General features: G+C 36.7%; 1 protein-coding gene across 1 annotated transcript in view; it reads left to right on the top strand.

The window, feature by feature from the left end:
* Positions 1 to 27519, top strand: part of CTDP1 (CTD phosphatase subunit 1) — a 155611-nt gene that overhangs the window by 51064 nt on the left and 77028 nt on the right. The window contains exons 9-10 of the mRNA XM_043978917.1: positions 1018 to 1159; positions 3266 to 3496. Coding sequence (XP_043834852.1) covers positions 1018 to 1159; positions 3266 to 3496 — 373 coding nt within the window. The remainder of the gene's footprint in view (positions 1 to 1017; positions 1160 to 3265; positions 3497 to 27519) is intronic.

Here is a 27519-nt window from a genome sequence, read left to right as displayed (position 1 = left end):
ATGACAGAGGCTGAATATAAACTTAGGTCTTCTTAGCTCCAAGTCCAGAGCTCTCTCTATCCACTATACCACATAGCTGCCTATCTTTTTAGTCACTCAGGTTTGTGTTGTTGTTCAATCATTTCAGTCATGTCTTACTCTTCATGACCCCATTTGGAGTTTTCTTGGCAAAGATACTGGAATGGTTTACCATTTCCTTCTCCAGTTCATTTTACATATGAGGAAACAGAAAAACAGGATTAAGTGATTTGCCCAGGGTCACAGCAAGTAAGTGTCTGAGGCCAGACTTGAACTCAGGAAGATAAGTCTTCCTGACTCCAAGCCCAGTGCTTTATCTGATGTACTACCTACCAGTCCATCGGGTTTGTGACCTCAGAGTTATATTTTGATTCTCTACTCCCACACCCAACCAGTTTCTCTAGTTCTATTGATTTTTTCTCTACAATATTTCACTTCTATGCCATCTTTCCCATCATCTTGGTATAGACCTTCATTCCTTGCTTACCTAGACTATTATGATAGCCTCCTTATTATTCTCCCAGATTCTATTCTCTCTCTTTTCTAATAGATCCTCTACACAGCTGCTGAAAGAATATTCCTCCAAACTACATAACTGACCATGCTCCAACTCCCTGTTTTTTCTTGGATAAGATGCAACCTCTTCAGTATGACTTTTACAACCTCATATAAGAGTTGGAGTCTTGGGGGAGGTACTTGCAAAGAAGAAGGTGAAATATGCTCAGGGCTAGCTCTCACCAGTCATGGTCGCAGGGACCCAGTGTGTGAATTTCCTCCATAGAGTGGTCTCTGGAGGGTATGGTAGTGGCAAGGGAGATAGCAAGAAGATGGCTGGGGTGACATCAATAACAGACAAAAACACAATTGTGCCAAAAAGCAATTTGGCAGCTTTTGGGGGAATGTTTATTTTATTTTATTTTTTGTGGGGGCAGTCATGGGGTTGCTTTAAATAGATCACTACTTAAACATTAATTTTTAGAGTGATTATTTTAACACTAGGCACAGAGAAAGTAAGACAAGCTCAAGAGTGTAAACACCTCCATGTTGTAAACCCTGATTGGTTGTGGAGCTGCTTGGAAAGGTGGGACAAAGTAGAGGAACAACTCTTCCCTCTAAAGGAGGATTACATCAAAACACAAAGGTAAAAATGCTTAACTTTTCCAGTTTTCCTCTTAAATCAGTTCATATGTAGGCACTACAATAAGAAGGCTAGACTAGGTCATTTAGGTCTCTTCCATCTCTAAAATCCTTTGGCTTTCTAGCTTCCTTCACTTACTTCATTGCTCTTAAGAAGGCAGTGTGGTACCTTGAAGGAAGCTCAGAACACCTTACCCCTCCTCCTGCTTCCACAACTGATTGATTTCTTTAGTCAGAAAAATAAACTTAGGGACACATTAGTTTTTCAAATTCAGAACAAAACTTCAGATTCTTTTGAATGAACAAAGGTCAAAGACTTCACAGGTCTGGGGAGAGGGGAATAACTGATTAATTAGTAGGTTTTACTTTTTAGCCTTTAGTAATTCAACATCATCTAACCCCTTTTTCTTATTGTTAATCCTCTGTTCCTTCATCATGTCACCCCATTCCAGTCTGAGCTCTGTTTCCTCTTAATATAGATAATTTCATTTTTGCAATTCTGTCCCTTCCTAACTGTTTACAGAATGTACCTTGAGTTTTTCATAACTTCAGCTTTCTAATTAACAACACTTTTATTTGGCCACAGCCAAATATATTTGTTTCTTCTGACATTTTGCATTATCCCCATCATTGCTTTTTTCTATTAAAGTGGTTAATCAGATTAGTTATTCAGAGCATAGTAAATGGAGTGTCAATCTCTGAGTTAAGGAGACCTGGTTCAGGTTTTACCTCTGACATACACTGGCTTTTGGCCCTGTTCAAATCATCTGACCTTTCAGTGTCCCAGATAACTGTTTAAGACTAAATTGCACATGACTGATATGAAAAAGTTTTGCATGGCTTCACATGTATAATGGATATCATATTGCTTCTCTTTTCAATGGGTTGGGAAGGAGCTAGAGGGAAGGAGAGAACTTGGAACAGAAAATTTAAAAATGGATGTAAAAAATCCCCAGCAAAATTGTGTAGCAGTTGATCTTCACTGATAGGGGAGATTTCCTCAGTCAGGAGATTGCAGGTTTATCCTACCCTATCCCCTCCCCATAAAATCTAGTTACCTGTATTAGTAGCTCTTATGTCTGAGCTAAAAGACACATTTTTATTACATATTAGCTGGTTTAAAAACAATAGAGGGAGTTGAGGCCCCCCAAATCTAGATAATCTCCTGGAAACTGGAACATAGCATCTTACTTAGAATGAAATCATATTGATACTCTTTTTTGGGGGGGGGGGGGAGTGATGGTTAGGTAACTTGCCCACAGTCACACAGATAGTAAGTGTCAGGTGTCTGAGGCCAGATTTGAACTTAGGTCCCCCTGAATCCAGGGCCAGTGTTTTATCCACTGCACCACCTAGCTGCTCCCCATATTGATACTCTAATGTAAAAACTACAGCATAATTTTATATTTGTGAATGAAGTTTCAATATTATTTTCTACTTTACATATTCTTAGCAGTTCTTTTATAAGAATATTGTAAATTCTTTGGAAAGTGGAGTTGGGAGCTCTATTGAATGTTTTAAGGTGTCTGTCAAAACAACAGAATTTAAAATTGTTTTGTCAAGTGTCCACCTTCAGTATATTTATTGTGGGGAAATCAAAAACACCATGTTTTGTTTAGCCCTGCTCAACTTGGAAGAGTGTTGAAAAATTTTCTAACCAGAAGGCTGAATGTCATAGCTAGATTAACAGAAGAAATTTATTACAGGAAATCTGTGGGATATGTACCCTATAATAGTTCCCAGTACTTTCTGTCATCCAGATTCCTAATGGGGGCAGTATAACACATCTGTTCCCAGTAATAATGGTAACTGGTGTATAACTTTTTCATACCATGGCAGTTGATTATCCACTTACATCTTTGAAGATTTCACGAACCCCAAATCATTGTAAAGCTTTATAGTATCCTTAGAACATACTTCAATGTGTCTAACTTGAACAGTTTACTAATAATTAATGAATTAACCGTTGGTGCCTACGACATTTTTTTTTTTCTGGAATTGACATGAGGAGCCTCTTTTGTTCTTAATAGAAAATTGTGATTGTTTTCCATCGAATACTAATATTAAAAAATATATTCTAATTTAAAACTGTCCAATCTTTATCCAACAGGGAAAATAGTCCAGCAACATTTCCTGATATACAGAGTGCTTTTCCAACAGCCTTGTTCCATCCAACACCTATCCATCCAAAGTGTCAACCTGGTCCTGAAGTTCGAATTTATGATTCTAACACTGGGAAGCTAATCAGAAAAGGGACCCAGAATTCTGGACAGTCTCTGTATATCCAGTCACCAGCTTCTCCTGTCACATTGCCAGTTCATGGGGAGCATTCTTCTTTCAGGTACATTAGATTTTCCTAAGGTTAATCCAGTTTGTTATCAAAATGATTATGTTTAAAGAATTCCAAAGTATATTTGCTCATGAAGTTAAGGAATTTTCTACTTTTCCTTTGTTGGCCAGAGAATTTGAGTCATACTGTCTGACTTCAAACTTAAATAATTGAGGGCTGAATTCACCAATACATTAATAAATCATACTTGTTTGTTTACCATTAGTATTCAAGCACTGAACAACCACTACCTCACGATCACAGAATTATAACAGTGATAAACCCTGTAATTCAGACTCAAAAATCCATTTTGAAACATGATTCAAACAATATTTGTGTGTACATAGTCATAGAGCACACTCATATAACAGCAGTTCTACTCAATGTAAACTGTAAAATTATATCAGTAGGAACAATAAAGCTAAATGGTTATGTCATAGCTGGTATCTACTTGATACACCCCCCTCCCTACAAAAAAAAAACCAATTCTTCCTTTGATCTTTTGCATGGAGAGTGTCAAGCCAGGATAGTAACCTACCCCTAACACATACTTGTGTAGCTTATAAGCATCCAAAGTGACATTCCCCCAAATAACCTTTACTCTCCATAAGCAAATCAAAGGTCAGACAATGGGTAGCTTAGATGAAAACCAAACACCTTATAAAGTGTTCTCATTGTTTCCAGCAAGGCATAAAAGAATGTTAATGTATGCTTGCAAAGACTTAGGGAAACCCAAATAAAACACTCCCAGAAGCCAATTGAGAGCAATGAGTGGTAGAAGTTGCAGAGCCAGAAATTTGGACTTGATATGATGATTGAATACGCTATTTCAGGAATTACTGAGCTCTCTTCACTGGAGATCTTCAGGCATCAGCTAGGTAATTATATGGGGGTAGTAGATGGAATTCTTTTCCAGGTACAGCTGAACTAGATAAGCTCAGAGGCATCTTTCAACTCTGGGGAGTTTGTGATTCTGCACTCATTTTCTTTCCTTAGTATCAAGAAGGATAGTTTGACCAATATTCAAGGAGGGACATTGAGGCAATGTGCTGCTTCTTGGGGTAGCTTTAATTAATTCTACTTCCTAAATTATAAATGTTTATACACAGCTCAGAGTTCCTTCTCCTTTCTTGTCCTACCTGTTTCAGTCAAATATAGGCAGAGGGATTTGTATGATGTGAGCTGGAGGGAAGTGAACACTACTGGTTCCCCCTGCCCAAAACATCTTAGACCCTTTAAGTTGAGTCCCCAGAAACAGAAAGGGAACACTTAATACTCTTCACATAGGAGCATTTTGTTGCCATCCCCATGAAAGCCTCATAGCCCTAACCACTGCCATTTCTACTAAAGTGACACCAAGCACCATAAATTGTGGCCTCTTTCTCTGCCAAGCACTTGGGTTAGTTTCTTGTGTTAATGCTACACAGTACTTCAGTTAGGGAGGCCTTCTTTTCAGATGTTCTAAAGGGAAAGTATAATGATGCTGTCAGTGGAGCTTTCCGAAGAAGAAAAGCAATTGGATCAGGAGAAAGCCCTGATGGTCAAGTGAAGAAGAAGAAGCCAGTAGCTACTGAAAGGAAATGCTTACTAATGAGAGCACACACACCCCCCCCCCCCACTCCACTCCCCCAACCTTTCGCTTAAAGGCACTACCTTGTAGCTCTGCCGAATGGACATTTTTCTTAGTATGAACCTGACCATCAGTGTTAGTTCCCAACCAGCCCAGTGTCCAAATAGAACTTACAGGCCAGCCTGTGTAGAGCCCTGCCCTAACATCTAAGATGTTCATATTCTTTTCACTTTAGTGAGATTTCATTGGAAGTTCTTTTTGCTTTATAAAAGTTGACTTACATTTGACCTTTCTTTATTTAATATTTACTGACCTTTTACATAATTAGACTTTACCCCCATTATTTTTCTAACTTGGTGTTGTGATTTTTTTTACTTTTTCCTCATCTTTCCTACCCCACCTCCCTTTATACATTTCATTCAAACTATGGCTAGTTATTACCTATTCCTTTTTTTTTTATAGGACTGTCTTTCTACTACCCTTTTTTAAAAATACACTTGTTATTTCGTTTTCTTCCTCTTACCTGTTCCCTTTTCTTTATAAATTGTGGAAATAGCACCTTCTCAATCCAAGTGATTTTGAATAGGTTTTTTTTTTAATCTTTCTAGTTTTTTTTCTGAATCATCGCTGTAATAGAATGAGACTGATGCCTGCTATTCTGTGTAAATGATAAGGTTATCAGGAATTTTGAAATAGTCAACACAGCAGCTATTCAGCAAGAAAAACTGAAAAGAAAAGATTTCAGTCGCTTTTCAGATTTTTGAATGATAGAAATTGCATTAATAGATTTTTCTTGTGGTGGGGGTGACTATATTTGGCTGAGTATATTATGCCAATCCTTTTTTTTTTTTTTAACTTAAGTGTTTTGTGGATTTTTATAAACTGAACTAGATCCAGAGATAATTAAGTGCTTGTTCTTTCTAAACTACAACTTATTTTGTTAGAATCAATGCATTGCTGAAATTTGCTAAAGTCATTGTAGTTGATTACCACCTTTTATCTCACTTGTTCCTTTATTGTACAAATCAATTAACATTAAATGTTGTGATTATTTTTTAATCAGGTTATTTCCTGTCTAATCCTTTATCCTTCTTGACAAGTATGCTAATTATATGGTATGCATTTACTTAACAAAATTATACTTTAGGAAATAAAGTTGCTTTAGTATTAGCAATAGGGGCAAAAAAGTCCCAAGATATTTAATTTACATATATATATATGTATGTATATACACACATATATGCATACACGCACATATATGATAGTTTTTTATATATACTATATGTGTGTGTGTTGAGAGAGAGAGAAGGAATTTTTTTTTATTCCACTTTTTTTTCACATGTACTTTTAACAGTACTGATTGATCTGGTGGGGTTTTTGGTTGGCTTTTTTTTCCATTTTTCACACTATATGAGGTGAAACATTTTTTATGATGGTATAAATGAAACAATATTAAATATTTGGGGGAAATAAAGTATTCTATATTTGTAATTTTTACTTGTCAAATGAGTAATAAACTAGTTAATTAAACTGATTAATTAAATTCATCATATGGGATAGATTTTATGTATTATAAAATATTTTTTGCACTGAGTATTTCAGAACTGCTAGAAATTCAGAGTAATTTAAAGAAAACCTTAATGCTGATAGTAGATATTGAGATCTTGTTTATATTTTCTGTTTTGACCATTTAAGAATTTCATCATTAAGTAACTTGATTTCATCTGTTCCTGTTGTTTACCTTTGAAATCTTAATGCCTGTGGCTTTTTAATTCCTGCATTGAGAGTTCTGACCTTAGTAGAGAAGGACAATGTATTTAGTGACTTTTTCATCTGTGTCATCAGTTTCAAACATTTGGGGGAAAAGGTAGCTGAGGATGAAAATATGAGCAGCTTTCTCTAAATTATCGTTGAATGCCAAATAATTAATACAATGAAAAGTTAGTAGAGAGGTAAGATTGCAACAAGATGAAACAGTGATTTGAAGCTAACAAGATTAAATTTAGTAAGGATTAGTGAAAGTTGTAGTTTGTAAACTTAGAACTAGAGGGTACCTCAGAGACCATCTAGTCTGGCCCCCTCATTTTATATATGAGGAAACTGAGGCCCAGGGAGGTTAAATGAATGACTGAAGGTCACTCAAGTAGCAAAAGACAGAACTAGAATTCAAATTCAGATCTTCTGACTCACTATAGCATGAGTTCTTGTGCCTACAAAGTCCATTTTTCATTTACAGGATAGGGGGATGCTCCAGATAGCAAGCAGATCATATCAGACAGGCATAAACTACTATGATGGACTCTCAGCTCAACGAGTCAACAATGTGTCATTACAGCTCAAAAAGCTAATGTTATCATTCAGTATAGGAGTTAGTGTCCAAAATGAGTAAAGTGAGCATTCTGTCATACTTTTGCCCTGTTCAGACTGTATTTGGAGAATTATGTTCTATTATTGTTTTTGATGACTTAAACCATTAAAAAAAAATTTGTTTTCAGATCTGAATTCTCTCCCACTTCCCCCTCCCCCACCCATTGAAAAATCGAGAAAAACAAAACCCTTTATAATTATGTATAGTTAAGCCAGAAAATTCCCTTTGTTAGCCATCCTCCTCTTCCCCTACCCCCACTGTCCTAACCTAAACAAAGCATGCTCCTGCACTATCAGTTCATCACTTCTCTATCTGGAGCTGTATAGCATGTTTCATTATGACACCTCTGGAATTATAGCTGGTCATTGTATTGATTAGAGTTCATAAGTCTTTCAGTATTATTTGTCTTGATAATATTATTGTAATTGTATAAATTGTTATGCTGGTTATGCCCACCACTTTGAATCACGTCATATAAGTCTTCCTAGATTTCTTTGAAATCAACCCGTTTAATCATTTCTAAGAGCAGAATAATATTTCAGAACATTAATATACCAAAACTCATCTAACTATTTCCACATTGAAGGTTACTCCATTAGTTTCCAGGTCTTTGCTACAAAAAAAAAAAAATTTCTGAACACATGCAATCTTTTCCTTTGATCTCTTTAGGGACATAGGTAAAGGTATTGCAGGGTCAAATGATATCCACAATTTAATGAGTTTGAGGGTGTAGTGCCAAGTTGCTATCCAAAATGGCTGGACTAGTTCATAGCTTCACCAACAGTATGTTAATGTACCAGTTTTCCCACATCCCTTCTGCATTTGTCATTTTCCTTTTTTATCTCCTCGACCAGTCTGATGAGTATGCGGTGGTACCTCAGAGTTGAATTTCTCTAATTTTCAAATTTCTGTAATTTGTTTTTCTCTAATTTTTAATGATTTATAGCATTTTTTCATTTGGCCATTAATAGCTGAATTCCTTTGAAAACTGCCAATCCATATCCTTTGACCACTTAACAATTGGGGAATGGCTCTTGTTTTAATAAATTTGACCCACTTTCCTACATACCTCAGAAATGAGACTGTTATTAGAGATACTTGCTATGAATATTTTCTCCCAGTTTTCTTTTTTCTTCTAATGTTAGCTTCATTGGTTTTGTTTGTGTATAAACTTCTAAATTTTATGTAATTAAAAATGTCCATTTTACTTCCTATGAACTTCTTTTTTTTTTTAAATCATGAACTCTTACTTTTCCCTAGATATACAGGTAATTTCTTCTGTGCTCCTCTAATTTGTTTAAGAGGTTACCCTTTATGTCTAAATCATACATCCATTTGGAGCTTGTCTTGGTATGTGGAACGAAATGTTGGTTTATATCTAGTTTCTGCCATACTGCTTTCCATTTTCTCCAGTAGTCTTAGTCAAAAGTGAGTTCTTGAATCAATAGCTGGGATTTTTGGATTTATCAAACACTAGGATACTTTGTTTTTGTATGCTTTGTTCCATTGACTAACCATTATTTCTTACCTAATATGAAATTATTTTAATGATTATGTCTTTGTTATATATTTTGAGATCTGGTAGTCATAGGCTCCTTCTTTTCCCCCCTTTTTTTAATTAATGCCAGTGATATTCTTGACCTTTTGTTCATCAGGATGAATTTTACTATTTTCTCTAGCTCACCAAAGTAATCTTTTGGTAGTTTGCTATGGCATTGAATAAGTAAATTAATTTTGGTTACATTGTGACTTTTATTATATTGCCTCAGCCTAACCCATGAGAAATTAATATTTTTCCAATTATTTATGTTTTTATTTGTATAAGGTCTTTTGTAGTTGTGCATATAATTACTGTATGTGTCTTAGCAGGTAGACTTCCAAATATTTTATATTCTTGTTTTTTAAAATGTTAATTTTCTATCTCTTCCTGCTAGATTTTTCTGAATTTACAGAAACGTGAATGATTTATATGGGTTTATTTTATATCCTGCAGCTTTGCTGGAGTTCTTAATTGTTTGAATTAATTTTTTAATTGAGTTCCTAGGATCCTCAAAAGACTTATCTGAAATATGTATGTGTGTGTGTATGTATGTATGTGTGTGTGTGTGTGTGCATGTGCATACATATACATATATAAGTTTTGTTTCCTCTTTTAATTCCTTCAGTTTCTTCTTATTACTATAATCAGTGTTTTTAGTATAATATTGGAAAATAATAGTGATACCTCTGGTTTTGTTGCAAAGACTTCTGGCTTATTCCCATTATAGCTATTGCTTTTGCTCTTAGTTTTGAATAGACATTTCTTATCATTATAAGAAAAGCTACTCCTTTTCAATGATTTCTAGTGTTGTATCTTGTTGGAAGCTTTTTCTGCATTTGTTTAATATTTTTCTTGTTTTTATTAATATGATGAATTATGTTCACAGTTTTTCTCATTGAACCAATTCTGCATTCCTGGTATAAAACCAGCCTGGTTATAGTATATAACCTGTATGATGTCTTGCTGTTGTCTTCTTGCTAATATTTTATTTTAAATGGTTGCACCAGTATTCATTAAGGAAATTGGTCTATAGTTTTCTTTCTCTGTTTTTAACTGTGCTTTAGGTAGCAAGACCATATTTGTGTTCTCCCTTTCCCATAACTCTTTTCCTTCCTATTTCCCTGTTGGGTAAGGTGTGTTTCTGTACCCAAGTCTATGTATATGTATTCTTTTTTTGACTCATTCGAATGAAAGTGAGGTTCAGCTGCTGCCCTTCTCCCCAAATTTCTCATCCTTGTTGTATTGACTTCTACTTACGTGAGATAATTTTCCACATTCTCTCTGACTTCTCTCCTCTCTTTGTGTATTCTTCTCCACCATTTCCATTCTTTCTTTAAGATCTTTAGAACATAACATAATCACTTTGTGGTTCTCTAATTAAACTCCCTTCATGACCTCTGATTATGATATAGTTTTGAGGGGCTACAAGTACTATATCCCCTGTAAAAATGTAAACAGTTAACCCATTTTGGCCCTTTAAGATTGCTTATTCATATTTGCCTTTTTATGCATCTCTTGACTCTTATGTTTATATAGGTCAAATACTCTACTCAGCTCTGTTCTTTTCATCAGGAATACTTGTAAATTCTCTTTCACTAAAGGTCTATTTTTTTTCCTCCAGGCTTATACTCAGTTTGGTTAGTAAGTTACTTTTGAGTTTAATTATAGATCTTTTGCCTTCTGGAATATCATCTTCCAAGCTCTCTGCGTCTTTATTTTGGCTGCTAAATCTCGTGTTATCTTGACTGTGGCTCTTTGGTAGCTGGATCCTTTATTTCTGGTTGCTTGCAGTATTTTTTCCTTACCTGAGAGCTCTGGATTTTGACTATAATAATGCTGGGAATTCATTTTGGAATTTCTGGGGATGGGAGTTAGATTCTTTTAATTTCTGCTTTGCCCTCTCTTAAAACCAGTTTTGTAATTTTTTTGTTATGTTGTCTAAGGTTCTTTTCTTTAATAGTGGTTTTCAGGTAGTTGTAATTATCTCTTCTTAGTTATCTGTATTAGTTTCTGCTATTAAAAACTGCACATTTTCTTTTGGTCTTCTTACTTTTCATATTTCTTGATGTCTCCAGAAATCATTAGATTTTATTGAGCAATTCTAATTTTTGGAGCGTTATTTTCTTAGGCAGGGTTTTGTATCTTTTGTTTCAAGTTATTCCCTTTCTTCAATAGCTTTCATTTCGTATCTGATTCTTCCTCAGTACTCTCATTTCATTGATTTTCATTTACCTATTAGTTTTTGACATTCATTTTTTTAAATTTCGAGTTCCCAGATTCTCTTCCTTTCTCTAGTCTTTCCCCCATCCATTGAGAGGCTATACATGTTGTCATGTAAAATATATTTCCATATTAACCATGTGTCTCCCCCCCCCCCCCCGCAAAAAAAAAAGAAAAGAAAAATAAAGTGAAAAGAACATGCTTTAGTCTGCACTTTAGAGTTCATCTATTCTCTCTCTGGAGATATATAGCATTTTTCATCAAGAGTCCTTTGAAATTGGCTTGGATCATTTTATTGGTCAGAGCAGCCAGGTTTTTCACTGTTGATCATCATTATGATATTGATGGTACTGTATAAAATGTTCTCTTAGTTCTGCTCACTTCACTTTGCATCATTTCATATAAGACTTTCCAGGTTTTTCTGAAACCATCCTGCTTGTCATTTCTTATAGCACAATAGTATTCCATCACAATCATATACCAGAACTTATTCAGCCATTACCAAATTGATTAGCACTCCCTCAATTCCCAATTCTTTGCCACCATAAAAAAAGAACTGCTATCAATATTTTTGTACGATGAGTTCCTTTTTCCCTTTGATTTCTATGGGGTGCAGATTTAGTAGTGGGATTGCTGGGTCAAAAGATATATACAATTTTATAGCCCTTTGGGCTTAGTTCCAAGTTTTCCTCCAGAATGGCTAGACCAGTTCACAGCTCCAACAACAGTTGATTATTTTCATACTGCTCCTCCAGCATTTGTCATTTTTCTTTTCTGTCATGTTTAGCCAGTTTGATAGGTATGAGTTAGTTCCTCAGAGTTGCTTTAATTTGTATTTCTCTAATTGGTAATGGGGCAGCTAGATAGCACAGTAGATAGAGTATTGAGCCTAGAGTTGGGAAGACTCATCTTCCTGAATTCAAACCTGGCCTCAGCCACTCATTAGCCGTATAAAGCTGGGAAGGTTACTTAACCCAGTTTGCCTCAGTTTCTTCATCTGTAAAATGAGTTGGAGAAGGCAATGGAAAACCACTGCCAAGAAAACCCCAAACAAAGAGTCAGACACAACTGAAAACAACAACAAAATCAGCAGTGATTTTTTTCAGGTGATCATTGATAGCTTTGATTTCTTCTTTTTTTTTTTTTCTTTTTTTAGTGAGGCAATTGGGGTTAAGTGACTTGCCCAAGGTCACACAGCTAGTGTTAAGTGTCTGAGGCCGGATTTGAACTCAGGTACTCCTGAATCCAGGGCCGGTACTCTACCCACTGTGCCACCTAGCTGCCCCTGATTTCTTCTTTTGAAAACTGCCTTTCATATTCTTTGTCAGTAGGGAAATGGCTCTTATTTTTAGAAATTTGGCTCAGTTCCCTACATATTTAAGAAATGAGACCTTTTGTCAGAGAAACTTGCTGTAAAATTTTCCCCCCATTTCCCTGCTTTCCTTCTAATTTTGGTTGGATTTGTTTTGTTTGTGCAAAACCATTTTCATTTCATGTAATCAAAATCATTATCCTCTCTGTCTCATGTTTGGCCATCTCATTTCATTTATGAAAACTTTTTTTAACTCTTGCTTTGACACTTGTAAGAATTCTGGTTGGACTTATGTTCAATCTGCATTTTTCTTTGAGGTATCACTTACAGATGGTTTTTTGTTTTTTTTTTTTGGCAAGGCAGTTGGGGTTAAGTGATGTGCCCAGAGTCACACAGCTAGTAATTGTTAAGTGTCTGAGCCCGGATTTGAACTCAGGTCCTCCTGAATCCAGGGCCGGCGCTCTATCCACTGTGCCACCTAGCTGCCCCTACAGATCTTTTTGAATCATTCTTTTCTTAGTTTTGTGTCTTCAGCTTCCCTGTTGCCATACTTAGCTCTCTTTATGAAGTGATTCTTTTTTGTTTTCTTATTCTTCCATCCTGCTGTTTTATTTTGAACTTTATGTTAGTGTCTTCTGCACGCTTGTGGGAAGACTGTCTGACCTGGGCTTCTTTCCTTTTGTGTCCTGATGCCTTCACAGCTCAGGCAAGGGGCCTTGTGGCTTTCAGTGCCCCATAGTGATGTGGTCTGGGGCAAAGTCTGGTTATTGCCCTTGTGGTTTGATTTCTGCAAACCAGGTTTGGGTCTGTCAGCTTGTCCTTTGTTGAGTGTTCCGATAGATTGCTGCTGGACTCAGCCACTCTCAGCCTGCTGGTCCAAAGTGACTGAACTGTTGGCTCTCCTTTGGTCTGGGACTCTTATGCTGGTTATTCAACCTGAAGGCTTGCACCCAGGACTAGAGGTTAGAACCAAGTCCCTACTCTACTTTTGGCATCAGAGCCACATATTGATTCTTTATTTTTGGATATGTTCCTTGCTCTTTATACAGCCAGTGACTATTCCTCTCCACTCCTTTTTCATATCCCTCTCTCAATATGACCTGGAACTGGATGCACTGTTAAGTAGCACACTCTTGGCACTGTAAGTGGCACTCATCTCCAGCGTCCTCACACCTCTAGGTCTGTCTCCCTAAGCTTCCTGGGCTAGAAAAATGACTGACTTTTTCTTGGATTTCCCAAGAAAGTTCTATCTGGTGCATTTTCTAGATATTTATGGGAAAGCTTTGGTAGAGGAGTGTGGGGACCAATTTTTAATTGGGGAGTGTTAGCTAAGCGGCTCGCCGCAATATTGGGGCAAGAAAGGAGACCGGCAGCTTCCCTCAAAACAGAACAGAATTTATTTTAACAAAAATGAACTTAAAAAAAAAAACCAAACAGGATCAGTAGGATCAAGGGAAAGGAAATAAAATGGGGAAAGGGAAATTATACAACCTGAAAAAACACCACCGCCCAGGAATCAGCTAAGAATATACCTCAGCCTCTTCCAGTGCCTTCCAGCTTCCACCTAGAATGCCGGAAAAAAAAAAAACAAAAAACTCCCTTCTCCCAGCATACCTCCCAGTCCCCAGCCAATTGGCTTGCCGCTCTGACAGTCACATGACTGCCCTCACTAGGCTTCCAATCATTATAATTTTGCCAGGCCCATGTAGGCATCAGCATGTGCTGAGGCTGTGAGGTGCCAGCACCGTGGCAACGGCTACAACCAGTGGGTGGAGCACCATTCGGTTTGCAGAGCCCAGGCCAGTGCACACCTAGGTTTTTCTTTCAAATGCTAGCCAAAAGATGGGGTCATAAAAACCTCAAATAACAATTCTTTATAGGAGTGAGGCTTCATACTATTCCACCATCTTGACTCTGCCTTCTCTTATCATAATAGACCACATTTCAAGAAGGGTATAAATAGCATAAAAGAATGGCCTCTTGGATAGAATGCTAGGCTTTGATTCTGTTATCTCCATGGTGATGCTGATCAGGTCTGTATAGTAAGCCCTAGGCTCTCTTTTGAACTTCAGTCATTGCTTACCAACTGCTTTTTGGATGTCTTTAACATGATGTCCCATAGGCACTTTAAACTCAACATATCTAAAACAAAATTCATCCTCTTCAACTCCAAGTTCTCCCATCCTCTAAATTTATATTAAACTATCGACGGTGCCAGCATCCTTCCAGGCCTGAAACTTGGTTGTCACACTTGATTCTTCACTATCACTCTCCTTACGTGGTCAGTCCATTTCCAAATATGCTTTTACTACGTCTTTCAAATCCATTTCCTTCTCTTCACACACATGGCCACTACTCTAGTTCAGACCCTCACCTGGGCTATTGCAATAACCTTTAATTGTTCTTGCTGCCTTTAGTTTCTCCCCGCTCCAATCCGTCCTCCACTTTGCTGCCAAAATGATTTTCCTGGCTGTGCCACCCCCTGTTCAGTGAGCTCAACTATTGCTTCTAGAATCAAATAGAGAGACCTCTGTTTAGCATTTAAAACTCTATAACCTGGGGCAGGTAGGTGGTGCAGTGGAAAAAGCACCAGCCCTGGATTTAGGAGAACCTGAGTTCAAATCTGGCCTCAGCCACTTGACACTTACTAGCTGTGTGACCTTGGGCAAGTCACTTGGCCCTCATTGCCCTGAAAAAGACAGACAAACTCTATAACCTGATACCTTCCTACCTTTCTAGTCTTCTTACACTTAACTTCCCCACACAGGTTAACTATACTTCCCTAGTTGCTGTTCTTTGAACTTGATAGTCCATGTCCTATCTCTGTACCTTTCACTTGCTCTGCCTCATGTTTAGAATGTTTTGCAACAGTCGCCTTCCTCTCTTAATTTTCTTCTTTTCAAGATTGATCTCAAATCCCATTTTCTGCAAAAGGCTGTTAACTCCTTCCCCTCATGTTGCTTTCCATTTGTTCCTGATATATCCTTCCAGTGCCTATATATTTATATTTTCTCCCCTTTTTAGAATGCTAATTTCTTAAGGGCAGGGACTGTTTCTACCTTTCTTTGTACCCCAGGGCTTATCATAGTGCCTGGCACATAGTATTTCATAAATTCTTCTTACAAACAGATTGGTCTGGATTCAGATCCATCCTATGTGCAAACTCTTCGTGCCCTCAGTAATCCTTTGGATTTATTTACTAGGTCTCTTGGTCTGTTGATAATCTGAATTGTATCAGAGATAGAGGACTAAGGTGATGAAGGAGAGTCAGTGGTGATTGCTGGTTTCAAATATTTGAAGAGTTATTCAGCTTCTGGAGGAGGGCATGGACTGTTTTTCTTTATGTATCCTCAGAACCTAAGATAGTTCTTTGCACATAGTAGGCATTTGATAAATGTTTATTCAGTTGAATTGAGCAATTTATGAGAACACTATGGGAATACAATTCTTACCTTCATAAGAAAGAGTTTCTTAATGATTAAAACTGTCCCAAAATGGCAGGTGGTACTTTGAGAATTGGTGGTGTGAGAAAATAATGGGATTTGGCAGATATACCGAGGCTCACCTGGAGATTAATCTAAACTGATTGAATTAAGTGAGAGTGATTGACGTTGTTGATTAGCCTACTTCAACTTAATTAGATTGTAACCACACCTGGCTGGCCCTTAAGAGGGTATTCTCAGAAGCTAAGGACTTTGAACTCAACTGAGACCACCTTCAAGTCCAGTGAACCAATGGATTTGGAGGATGCTAACCAATCAGCTTGAAGCAGTGTGTAAGGACAGCCTATGCTCTGGACCTATAAAAAGCTTCCACACTGAGTTTGCTGAGCAGTTCGTGGCTGAAGCAGGCTTGTGGCAGAGGACTTGAGGAAAACTCGACCTGGCTAGAATTCTAGGCTAGATAGGCCTTTTCTTAACCTGGTATGCTTTAATAAATGCCTAATGGCCAAAGACTGGTGCTAAAGCTTCTAATTTAACGTGACCACACATTAGATTTTTTTTTTTTTGGTGAGGCGATTGGGGTTAAATGACTTGCCTAGGGTCACACAGGTAGTAAGTGTTAAGTGTCTGAGGCTGGATTTGAACTCAGGTCCTCCTGACTCCAGGGCTGGTGCTCTATCCACTGCACCACCTAGCTGCCCCCAGTAATATTTTAAACATCACAGTTGGCAACCACAAATTTAGATTTTAAACATCACAGTGGGTTGCCCCACAGTTTTCTGGCAAAGGCTGAGTGATCTTTTTTCCCCAGCAATATTGTAAAGGAGGCTTTTGCTTTAATGAGGTACTTGAGTTCTCAAGTCTCTTTCTAATTCATAGGTTCTAGATTATAATTTTTCTAGGATTTGTTTTAATCAGTCTAGTGTTAACCAGTTGTGAACAAAGATTACAGCAATTATCTAAGAATGATTGGTGCCATCAATGTTGGGTAAGTTTTGAACAGGGTAGGATTTGGGGTTCATTTTTAAAGAGTTGTATTAAATTTGAGATACCTTTGGGACTGCCAGGTGGGAATGTTCAGCTGGCAATTGGTAATATTCTACTGAAATGTAGAGGGGTGGCGCTGAGTCACCTCCATAAAGATATAATGATTGATCTCATTTCTCCACAGCAGATGATTAGATTACTGAGCAGTTAGAGTAGAGATGTCCCAGACTGAAGTACTGGAGGACAGCCAAACTTAGTGGGTGGGAGGATGATCCAGCAAAAGAAAGTGTAGGGAAGCAGACAGGTAGGAGAACCAAGGGAGCAGTGTCACAAAAGTTAGTGGAAGAATGTTCAAGTAGGAGGGGAGTAGTCAGTAGTGTTACAGAGTGGTCAGAAAGGCCATTGGCAGGTAATGTGAGGCACCTTTAGGTGCCTCAAGTAACTCTAAGACTCTTAAGTTACAAATAAACTATCAATCTGCACTAGTAGAGGGGGTTTCTACATGAGAAGATTCCCTGTTCTGATGAAATCACTGCTGTGTATTTGGTACAGGATATCAGGGCTCCACAGGGAATAGGTTTGTTCTTTTTAGGCTAAAGTGAAGGAACTACAGGAATGAGTGGAGGAAAAGAAAAAGTATAAAAATCTTTACCAGACTGATAAAGTGTTACTGGGAGGGCGATCTCTGAATAGAACTTCTATACTTTAAAAACAATTGTTTTAATTCGACTATCCTGATAGTTTAGATTATGAGACTGAGCTATAAATGTATTGATTAGTCTTCCACACTAAGACAGGTAGTTATAATGGGGGATTTATCATATAAATGAAATATTCTAAAACCATATGCACGTGTGTGTGTGTATGTGTGTGTGCGCGTGTTTATGTGTAAGATAAACATCTTATTCTTAAACAATTTTAGAATTAATGAAAGAAAAAGTTATTCCAGATTTGCTTCTGATAGTGCATGATAACTGGTAGTACTGGAAGCGTCTTTGGCAAACGTAATGAAAAGAATGCTAGATGATTTGGAGAACCTGGATTTGAATTCCAGCTATGTTCTCTAGTAGTGTTTAGCTTCTTCCAGTTTTAGTTTTCTCATTTGCAAAATGAGGGTGATAGTGCGGGTATTCTGCTTGAGGGTGGTTGCAAGGAACAGTTTTTTATAAAATTGTAAAGTACAATACACAAATGAATTATTACCATTATTATTTCATGATCAATTGTAAATTTGGTCTTGTGGAAGAAGAGACTTTGACAATCTGTACTTCATTAGTAAAGAATAGAATAATAAACTCAAAAGAAATCTAGAAATTATTTTAAAGTAATTTATTGGAAGCCAGAATAAAATTATGCCCTATATAAAAAAAATTAGAAACTAGAATAGCTTTGAATAGTTGGTAATGTTCTTTGAAAAAAAAAACTTGATGTTGTTGTCTGGTCATTTCAGTTGTGTCTGACTCTTTGTGTCCCCATTTGGAGTTTTCTTGGCAAAGATACTGAAGTGGTTTGCTCTTTCCTTTTCCAGTTCATTTTACAGGTGAGAAACTGAGGCAAAGAGGATTAAATGACTTGCTCAGGGTCATACAACTAGTAGGTGTCTGAGGCCAGATTTGAAATCAGGTGTTCCTGACTCCAGGTCCAGCACTCTAGGCATTGCATCACCTATATACATGCACACAAATACATATTTTAGGCAAGTTTATCCATACAAGTAGATTCAGAATAGCCCCCCCACCCCAAAGACAAAATAGACTAGAGGTGCACGAGGAAAAAGGAAATAAAGTAAGGTAATATATGGGTAAATGCCAAATTGTGAGAAAGGCAAGAATTGCAGGACATCAGAGAAGGGGGCAGATTATTGAGAACTGAAGTAATTAGGGAAGACTTTATAGTGGAGCTGGGCCTTGAAGAATGGGACATACTACAATAGGTAGTAAGGAAAAGGAGAGCATTCTAGAGGAAGGGAATAGTATGGGTCTGTTCATTAAACAGTGAGATTAGATGACTGAAGTTAGACGGGAGGCTAGCTTTGTGTTCCATGGTAGGAAATAAAATCCATTAGATAGGAGTCATATCTTAGAGGATCATGAAAGTTAAGGGAAACAAACATTAATAAATCGAGAATAGTTCAATTTCCTTGGAACAAAATGGAATAGTATATGCTATGCTTTACATAGTTTGCAAAGCACTTTACTCATTAAGACCCTGTGAGGTAGGTGGTGCAAGAATAATCCTCATTTTAAAGAAGGTAAAACTGAGTCTCTGAGAGGTTAAATGATTTACCCTTCAGCAGATACGTAGAGATGGAATTTGACAAGAGGTTTCCCAATTTTAAATCTGATGCCATTCACTATGCCATGCTACTTCCAAGATAAGGCTGGAAAGCTGGGGAGGACTTATAATGCTACAGTTCAGAGTTTATTTGGTATGTAGGAAGAAGCCACTGAAGGAGTTTTCAATAAAGCAGAGTGACATCAGAGCAGTGCATTAGGATGACTCAGATGGCAGTGCGAAGAATGGCTCAGAGAGGGGATAGAAGTATTCATGTCAGAGAATATTGGTATGGATATTATCACATTATAATCATTACTACTACAAAAAATAACACTTGAAGAACATTTGTGATATTCATCCAGACTCTCACGAGATCACACTTATGGTCTGCCTTGACTAGTACGAGTGCTAGAACAATGGCAAATACAATGTAGTTTCTTAAAAGTAGACTTTGAAAGATCAGATATGATTTACTTATTTATGGACAAAGGAGCAGAAAGGGGACTCGGTAAGGAGTAGGTATGTATCTTTCTAATTGTTTCATATACAAAAAGGTTATTATTGCCTTGTATTACAAAGATAAAGTACTTTTTATTAGGTATAACATTAGCATGTGTAAGTTGTATATGTAGTATAAATGTCTAAGAAGAAAATGAAAATTTATCATCTGTTGTTTCTAACTTTTAAAATCACCCTCGTGATGTGTTCAGTTTTTGGTTTTTTTCTTGTCAATTTATGCCCTGCCATGCCTCATCCTGGCATGTGACCCTGTGTTCTCAAAGGATATACCATTGAAAGTCAAAGTCTGTTAGCTCTATAAAAGTGGAATGGATTTGAGTATAACCTTGGAAATGGACTTCACTGTCACCTTCCAAACAGTACTATAGCTTAGTTTGGAGAAGATTATTACCAGAAAATTGGTCGTGTCTCACAGAGTAGGGGAGGGAGGGGAGGAGGGATAAAATCTGGAACTCAAAACTTAAAATGTTTATTATTTTAAAAAGAAGATGATTGGTTACCAGGAGATAAATTCTTTCAGCTATAGCCGCTCATGAAAAATAGGCTTAAGGCTTCAGAACTCTCATCAGTTCAGTGACCAGTCCTGATTTCTTGAGAAGTGCTGAATGAGACATGTTTTCAGACATGGCCATTGTGTTCATGTGTTTTGCTAGGTGGCACAATAGAGTGCTGGGCCTAGAGTCAGGAAGACTGGTCTTCCTCAACTCCAATCAGGCCTCAAATACTTAGTAGCAGTGTTACCCTGGGAAAATCATTTAATCCTGTTTGCCTCAGTTTTCTTTTTCTGTAAAATGAGCTGGAGAAGGAAATGACAAACCATTTCTTTGCCAAGAAAACCCTAAATGGGGTCACAAAGAGTTGTTCACAACTGAAAAATGACTGAACAGCAGAACAGGTAATTACAGAAATGAAAAGAAAAAGAGCATTGGTGAAATGTTTAAATATACAGGAGAAAAAAGTTCAAAAGGGAACACAAATTGCAATTTTATTGCTGCTTGGTTAAATTTAATACGTCATCCATGCATATACATACGTATATATACATAATAAGTTTCTGTTGTATTTTTAATCTTTTTTGTTATACATTGAAATAGTTTTGTTTCATTAAGTTCATAATAAAGAATTTTTAAGAAAAATTTTCAAGTCTAAAACTCAGGTTGTGAATTACATCAGTAGAGGGAGCATTGAGATTTGGATCTTCAGGTATTTTCCCTGATATTGATTTTTTTTTTTTTTGAAATATGGATCCTGAGCTTTATTAGTATCTTATACTCTGAATAATAGAAGCATAGTGGCAGCTTTAACATCATTGTGTGTCTGTAAAATGTCATACTTTTGAAATTTAATTTCTGATTTGTTATTCTTATAGTGCTATATGTTTGTTTGTTTTCGGGGCAGTGGGGGTTAAGTGACTTGCCCAGGGTCACACAGCCAGTAAGTGTCAAGTGTCTGAGGTCGGATTTGAACTCAGGTACTCCTGAATCCAGGGCCAGCGCTTTAACCACTGCGCCATCTAGCTGCCCCCAGTGCTATATGTTGTTTTGAGAGCAAAGCATTTGCAAGATCTGAATTGTAATTTAGATAAATTTTTTAAGAATCCATTATTTTTACTACTTCTAGCATAAAAGCACAAACTTTTGACTTTATTCTTGTGCTTTGATCAAAATTAAGTGCAAAACCCAGGCATATTGACATAAACTTATAAAAAACATATAGCTTAATTGGGGGGGAGCATTTGAATCACTCAGCTGTACTTGGAAATAAATGGCAATAAACTATAGAATTACAAAGATACATGAGAGAAAATAATTAAGTGTTGTCTGAAAACAGACTTGCAGATGGTATGCTGAACTTGAATAAAGTAAAAAATAAGACAGTGTGTTCAACTTGGATAGCGCTAATAATACAGCAGCAGATAACAGCAGATTTGTTCCAAAATGTGTATAATTTACATGTGAAAAGCAGTAGTTGAGTTCCAAGTGACATGCTATAAAGAGGAAAATGTTTCAGTTATTGGAAGTCTCTTGTGAGAAAAATTTGAACAATTAGGGCTGAAATTTGCACAAAGAGTTTGACATATTGGATAAGTTTCATCTTTTTAATTTGGAAGTTTGATTTACATCGAGGTATGCATAATTTTCTGGTTTTAAAGTTACTATTGCCTTTCATGAGATATTTATTTGAATTATTACCCCATTGTGGTGGAGAGTAGTCAAAAATAAGCATTCCTTAAGTGTTCCTTCTACACCAGGCATTGTGCTATTTTCACATTTAATGTGGTCCATCATGTGCACAGAAAGAATACTGGATTTGGAGTTCAGGATCTGATTCTCTCTACCTGTCTCTCAGAACTAATGCTATTTTCAGTCTGTAGGACTAAAGGAAAAGAGGTGGTGATCTATCCTATATGTTTTAATTCCTACTACTTAGTATTTATTATGTGCTCGTCTAAAATGAAAGAACTCATGCACAAAACTTCCACGTACAAATTTGATAGAACTGAAGCATATTCTGCACAACCGAGACCTCAGGAGGCCTGGAAAACCAGAAGGGTACACATAAACCAAGTAAAAAACTAATCCTGCACTAATTATTTGGGTGACCTATGGAGCTGATGCAGTTTGTGGCATGTAGCAATAAAAAAGTGGCTTCTTATCTTTAACTTTCTAATGTTAGAAAGGTCCCAACTCTGATATTGTGCCACTTTTTCTTGGTTCCTAGTAGGTATAAGGTAGTGATTAGTGTAAATGTAAGGTGGTACGTTATCTCTGCTCCCACTTGTATGATTTGGGATCCTTGAGCATTTTAACTGATTTCAGAGGTGGAGGAGGGAAGAGCCTGACTTTGCTCATGGATGACTTAGCAGATACTGATAGAAATAGGAGCCTGCTCTTATGGCCCAAGCTGTACAATACAAAACATTTATCTGTGAATTTCCCAGTCTGGTGTCTCATAACAGTGCCTAGAACATAGTAGGCACCTTTAATTTATAAATTCTTAACAAGTGATCCATCCCTCTGTACATTTTCTCATAAGCGGCTTTCTGACAAAAAGTACAGAGGTAGCATGGCCTAAATTTCCAATTAATTGACAGGTCACCTTTACAATATTTAAAAAAAAAAATGTCTCCTCTCTCAGGCTACAGACTTGTATGATATAATAGTGGTAAAAGTGTTTTTGTGGAGATTTAGAATCAAAGTAATTTCACTCTCCCTCTGTAAGACAAAAATATTTTCTTTGTATTTGGTCTTTCCTGATGGATCCATCAATAGATCATGATCATATCAATGTGAGAATTGTCTACCATTATATATCACAACTTCATTAGTTCCTTCTTTTGGGGGGCGGGGGATGAGGGTTGTGACCCTTCTTTTCCTTTGCTTTTATCCTATAATGATTTTTATGCACTCAAGTTATAATGATAAGCCTCTATTTAATGACTAAAACTACATTTGAATAATATATAATAATATACCAAAACACCTGACTACCCACTACACATCCCACTCTAATAATCTTGTTCTTTGTCATATTCACGTTATCATAAACACTATTGAACAAACCTGGTTTTATTATTTAAATTTGGATATATGATTAGTTTCATGATCAGCTTTAGAAAAATAGTATTTACCACAATATTATCTGTTGAAGATTCTGACTAAAAATATTTGTCAGTAGACTACATGGTAGTAATGGATTTAATCAAGTGTTAAGGTCTTCATGTTATACAAAATTTTTCTTTATTCATGGTAAAAGTTTGGTGATTTGGAATTTATGATAACTAGCTCTAGGCTAAAGTTTACTTTTATACTCTTGATTGGGGAAAAAAAGGGAGGTTGCTAATCAGATGAACAAACTGGACAAAATTTTAAGAGAAATGCTTTCCTGCTCAAGAGGACAAACTATATTTTCGAGCAGTTTATTTTTTGATTGCAGTATGAGAAGAGACTGGTATTGTTCAAACTAGTACATTGTCAGTTCAGTCTCATCTTTTCATTACAGTAGAAGTTATATTCTATTTACTTAGTCCAGCTAAGTGTGTATGGAAAATAATAAAAACTCTTTTTAATTCTTTAATTTAGACAATAATATTTCAGAAAGGAGTTTTCCCCAGTGATTAAGATTTTAGTGGGATATCATGTTTCTCTGATTCGGTTTTCTTATGTGCTTGTTATACAGTGATTTTTTCGTTGTAAGTAGAAACAGAATGCAAAATAATTAGTACAAAGTAGTATAGGACTCTTAGAAGTATCCCAGTTAGGCAGCTAATACCTTGACCAAATTTTATGGAGTACTTTCTCTCAAGGCTAAAAGTTTTCCAGATGGAAATATGTTCACATGTAATTTTCTGTTTTCTATACGGCAGTTGACAAGTAAAAACAAATCTCATTTAGACTGGTAGGAACTGCCAGTTAAAAAAAAATTCTGAAGCAGTAAAAAGTAATGTATATAACATTATTCCATATTAACATATTACTATTATGCTGTATAATTATATATTAATAATGCATATTCATGTATCATGATGGAGAGTGGCTTTCAAGAAACTACTTATAACAGAAAATGTGACAGTTTGCAGCATAATATGAGTGCCTGTATGTCATGTAAAGATAAGGGTGTTTTGAGTATGGATGGTAGCATACCTTCTGAGGAGAAAATAGGATGGAATAGATCTAATCAAGGTTATTTCAGTAATATCACTTAATCATTGGTAAAGAATAGACTGATTTTAGAGATTCCTGAAAAATGTTTAATTTCTAAAATGTTAGCCTGAAGTATGTAACTCTTAACTATCACAGTTAATTATGGGTTAATTTTTCATGGGATAACAGGAAAAACTATACAGAAGGAAGAAAACCCAGCTTTTAGTTCTGCTTCCTCTACTTGTTGGATATATAACCTTTGGCAAAGACCTTAGCTTCTCTGACACATAATTTCTTTTTTTTTAATTTTAAACTTACCAATAAACATAAATATTCCAGTATACAAAGAACAAATGAAGATTGTGTATGGAACCATGAACTTCCATTATATACAGTTTGGGTTTTTAAAAGTAGTTTAGTGATGAAAAATTGCTTTGTTTCCCTCTGAAGTTTTATTTTGTTCTTGGAGGGGGGGGCAATTTTACACACCTCTTTTTTCCTCCTTTTCATGAGCCCTTTACTGTAACACATAAGTAAAGTCAATCAAAACAGATTCGTATATTGAGTGCTATATTCCAGGATTATTTTCCACACCACAAATTCTTAACCCCACCCCCCCTCCCACCCCGGCATTTATTTGTGTGATTTTCCTTGTGTCTTCATCTCCTCCCTGGGCCTTCGGGCATCCTAGAACTCATCCAGGTTGACTAGGCAGCAAGATGAGATCTGTCACTTCTCACTTCCGTGGGAGCAGGAGCACCCTATCTATATTTTCCCCAGGACTTCATAACTGCTTACAAGCTTGGGTGAAGTGGGAATAAATAGCTCCATTCCTTTCAGTGAGATAAAGGACTGACTCCCAGGTCTTATCATCTACCCTGGCACTGCCTGCTGAGACCCTCTAGCCCTGTTTGCCTTGCCTCTGTGTTTTCTCTGTCCTGACCTACCTTGGTAACTTAAAGATTTCTTGGCCTTGCCATCCGGCCCACCACTGGACTTGCAGGCTTTTCCATCTGACCTCATATGTTGTCTCCTCCAATTAGAGCATGAGCTCATTAAAAATCATTTCTCTTTCTATATGCTTATCAAAGTGCTTAATGTTTTTTCATTCATTTCTTTAACTGTTACTCTAGAGCTGTGGAGTCAGACTCCATTGAAAGGAGGGATGCTAATCCATCCATAAGGATCCTTCCCTGCAGGCTCATGTTTTAAAATGTAATGTTATCTATGGAGGGGTGTTTTTGTGTGTATTTTTATTGTTATTTCCCAATTGCATTTTAATCTGGTTAGATGGGTGGCCTCTGACATTCGGCTCTAGAGTTTTGCTTCCTTCCAACAAATTGTTCGTTTCACTTCCCATGGTAACTAAATACCACACTTGTTCTCTAAAGCTGTTTCTCTCTGGAACGTAGCAGCTCTGTGACCTTGGGCAAGTCCTGTCACCTCTCTGAGCCTCTGTTTTCTCATCTCTAAGACAGGACTTAATTAATACCTGTGTTACCTACTTCTTAGGGCTGTCTTGGGGCTCAAATGAGACATTGTACATAAGAGCACAAAAATCCTTTTTGTTATGTGGTAGTTGAAAGCTTTTACAGAATATGATTTTTTGTTTGTTTTTTGGGGGTTTTTTTGTGAGACAATTGGGGTTAAGTGACTTGCCCAGGGTCATACAGCTAGTAAGTGTTAAGTGTCTGAGGCCGGATTTGAACTCGGGTTCTCCTGACTCCAGTGCCCGGTGCTCTATCCACTGCGCCATCTAGCTGCCCCCAGAATATGATTCTTTATATATGAGATTTCCAAAGCCTTAGAGCTTGATCTTTTAAATTTTTTAAAAAATCACTATTACTTTACTGGCTCCTATTTTCTTTAGTCAAGAATTTCAATTCTTGGGGCAGCTAGGTGGCGCAGTAGATAGAGCACCAGCCCTGGAGTCAGGAGGACCTGAGTTCAAATCCAGACTCTGACAATTAACACTTACTAGCTATGTGACCCTGGGCAAGTCACTTAACCCCAATTGCCTCACCAAAAAAAAAAAAAATTCAATTCTTAAATCTTATTAACGAAGAAAGTATTTTAATGAAAGTTCTATGCTCAGAACTTACATTTTAAATATAAATTCTACTTATTACTGATTCTGGGAAAAGATCATCTTTCCATACATTTCCCTTTTATCTAAGAAAGCAAAAGAAAGATGCACAAGCTGTCTACAGGATGATTGCATGTAAATAGCCTAGAAGAATAATGTTCTCATCCCTGCAACCCAGATGGTATCAATATTTCTTCCAAGTTGCTAAGAGTCGTTCCCCCCAATCCCCTACACACACACACACACACACACACACACACACACACACACGTAATAGAGAAACAGGGCTGACAATTACCACAAGTTGGAGATGTGGAAAGACATAAAATTTCTTAAACTTAGTTGAGAGAAGAATCAAGAGGAGGGTAGTATTGAGAGAGTAGTGTTCTGAGAACCCAAAGTAGATATAGGCCTTTATAAAGCACTTAACATGTGTTTATTCAAACTAATTAGTGTGTGGGATGTAACCTCAGTAGTTAAACTCCTTAAACCAGATTCTACTTTAATGGCAGAAGAATGAAGAATCTTCTTTTTTCTATCAAGGGTCATTGACTTGGTGGAAGACACAAGAGCTTATGTAGAACTAAAAAAGTAGTTTAGTTTTAAAGAGAAATATTTTCTAGCTCATCTTTTGAAGTTTATAGGAGCTATAAAATTAATAAAAATTTGAAATAAGTTTAGTAAACAGGTAGTTAAGGGGAAAATCAGAAGAGGGGAAGAAAATGTAAGAAAGAATAAGTAACAGTGTCAGTGACCAAGGGAGAAGTAACAGCAGCAGCAGAAGAAATATCTTTTTTTTTTTTTTTTAAGTGAGGCAATTGGGGTTAAGTGACTTGCCCAGGGTCACACAGCTAGTAAGTGTTAAGTGTCTGAGGTTGGATTTGAACTCAGGTACTCCTGACTCCAGTGCCGGTGCTCTATCCACTGCACCAACTAGCTGTCCCAAAATATCTTTTTTAAAAACTGTAGGTTTTGAGTAAATTATCAGTATTTGGCCCAGTGTTTGGCATATCGTAGGTGCTTAATAAATGTTTATTCATTGATCACTTATTGCTCCTTCTGTTTTGAGA

The sequence above is a fragment of the Dromiciops gliroides genome, chromosome 1, assembly GCF_019393635.1.
Source record: "Dromiciops gliroides isolate mDroGli1 chromosome 1, mDroGli1.pri, whole genome shotgun sequence".
NCBI classification, from domain to species: Eukaryota; Metazoa; Chordata; class Mammalia; order Microbiotheria; family Microbiotheriidae; genus Dromiciops; species Dromiciops gliroides.
The sequence above is the reverse complement of the archived record's forward strand: the minus strand, read 5'-3'. Positions and strand labels throughout refer to the sequence as shown.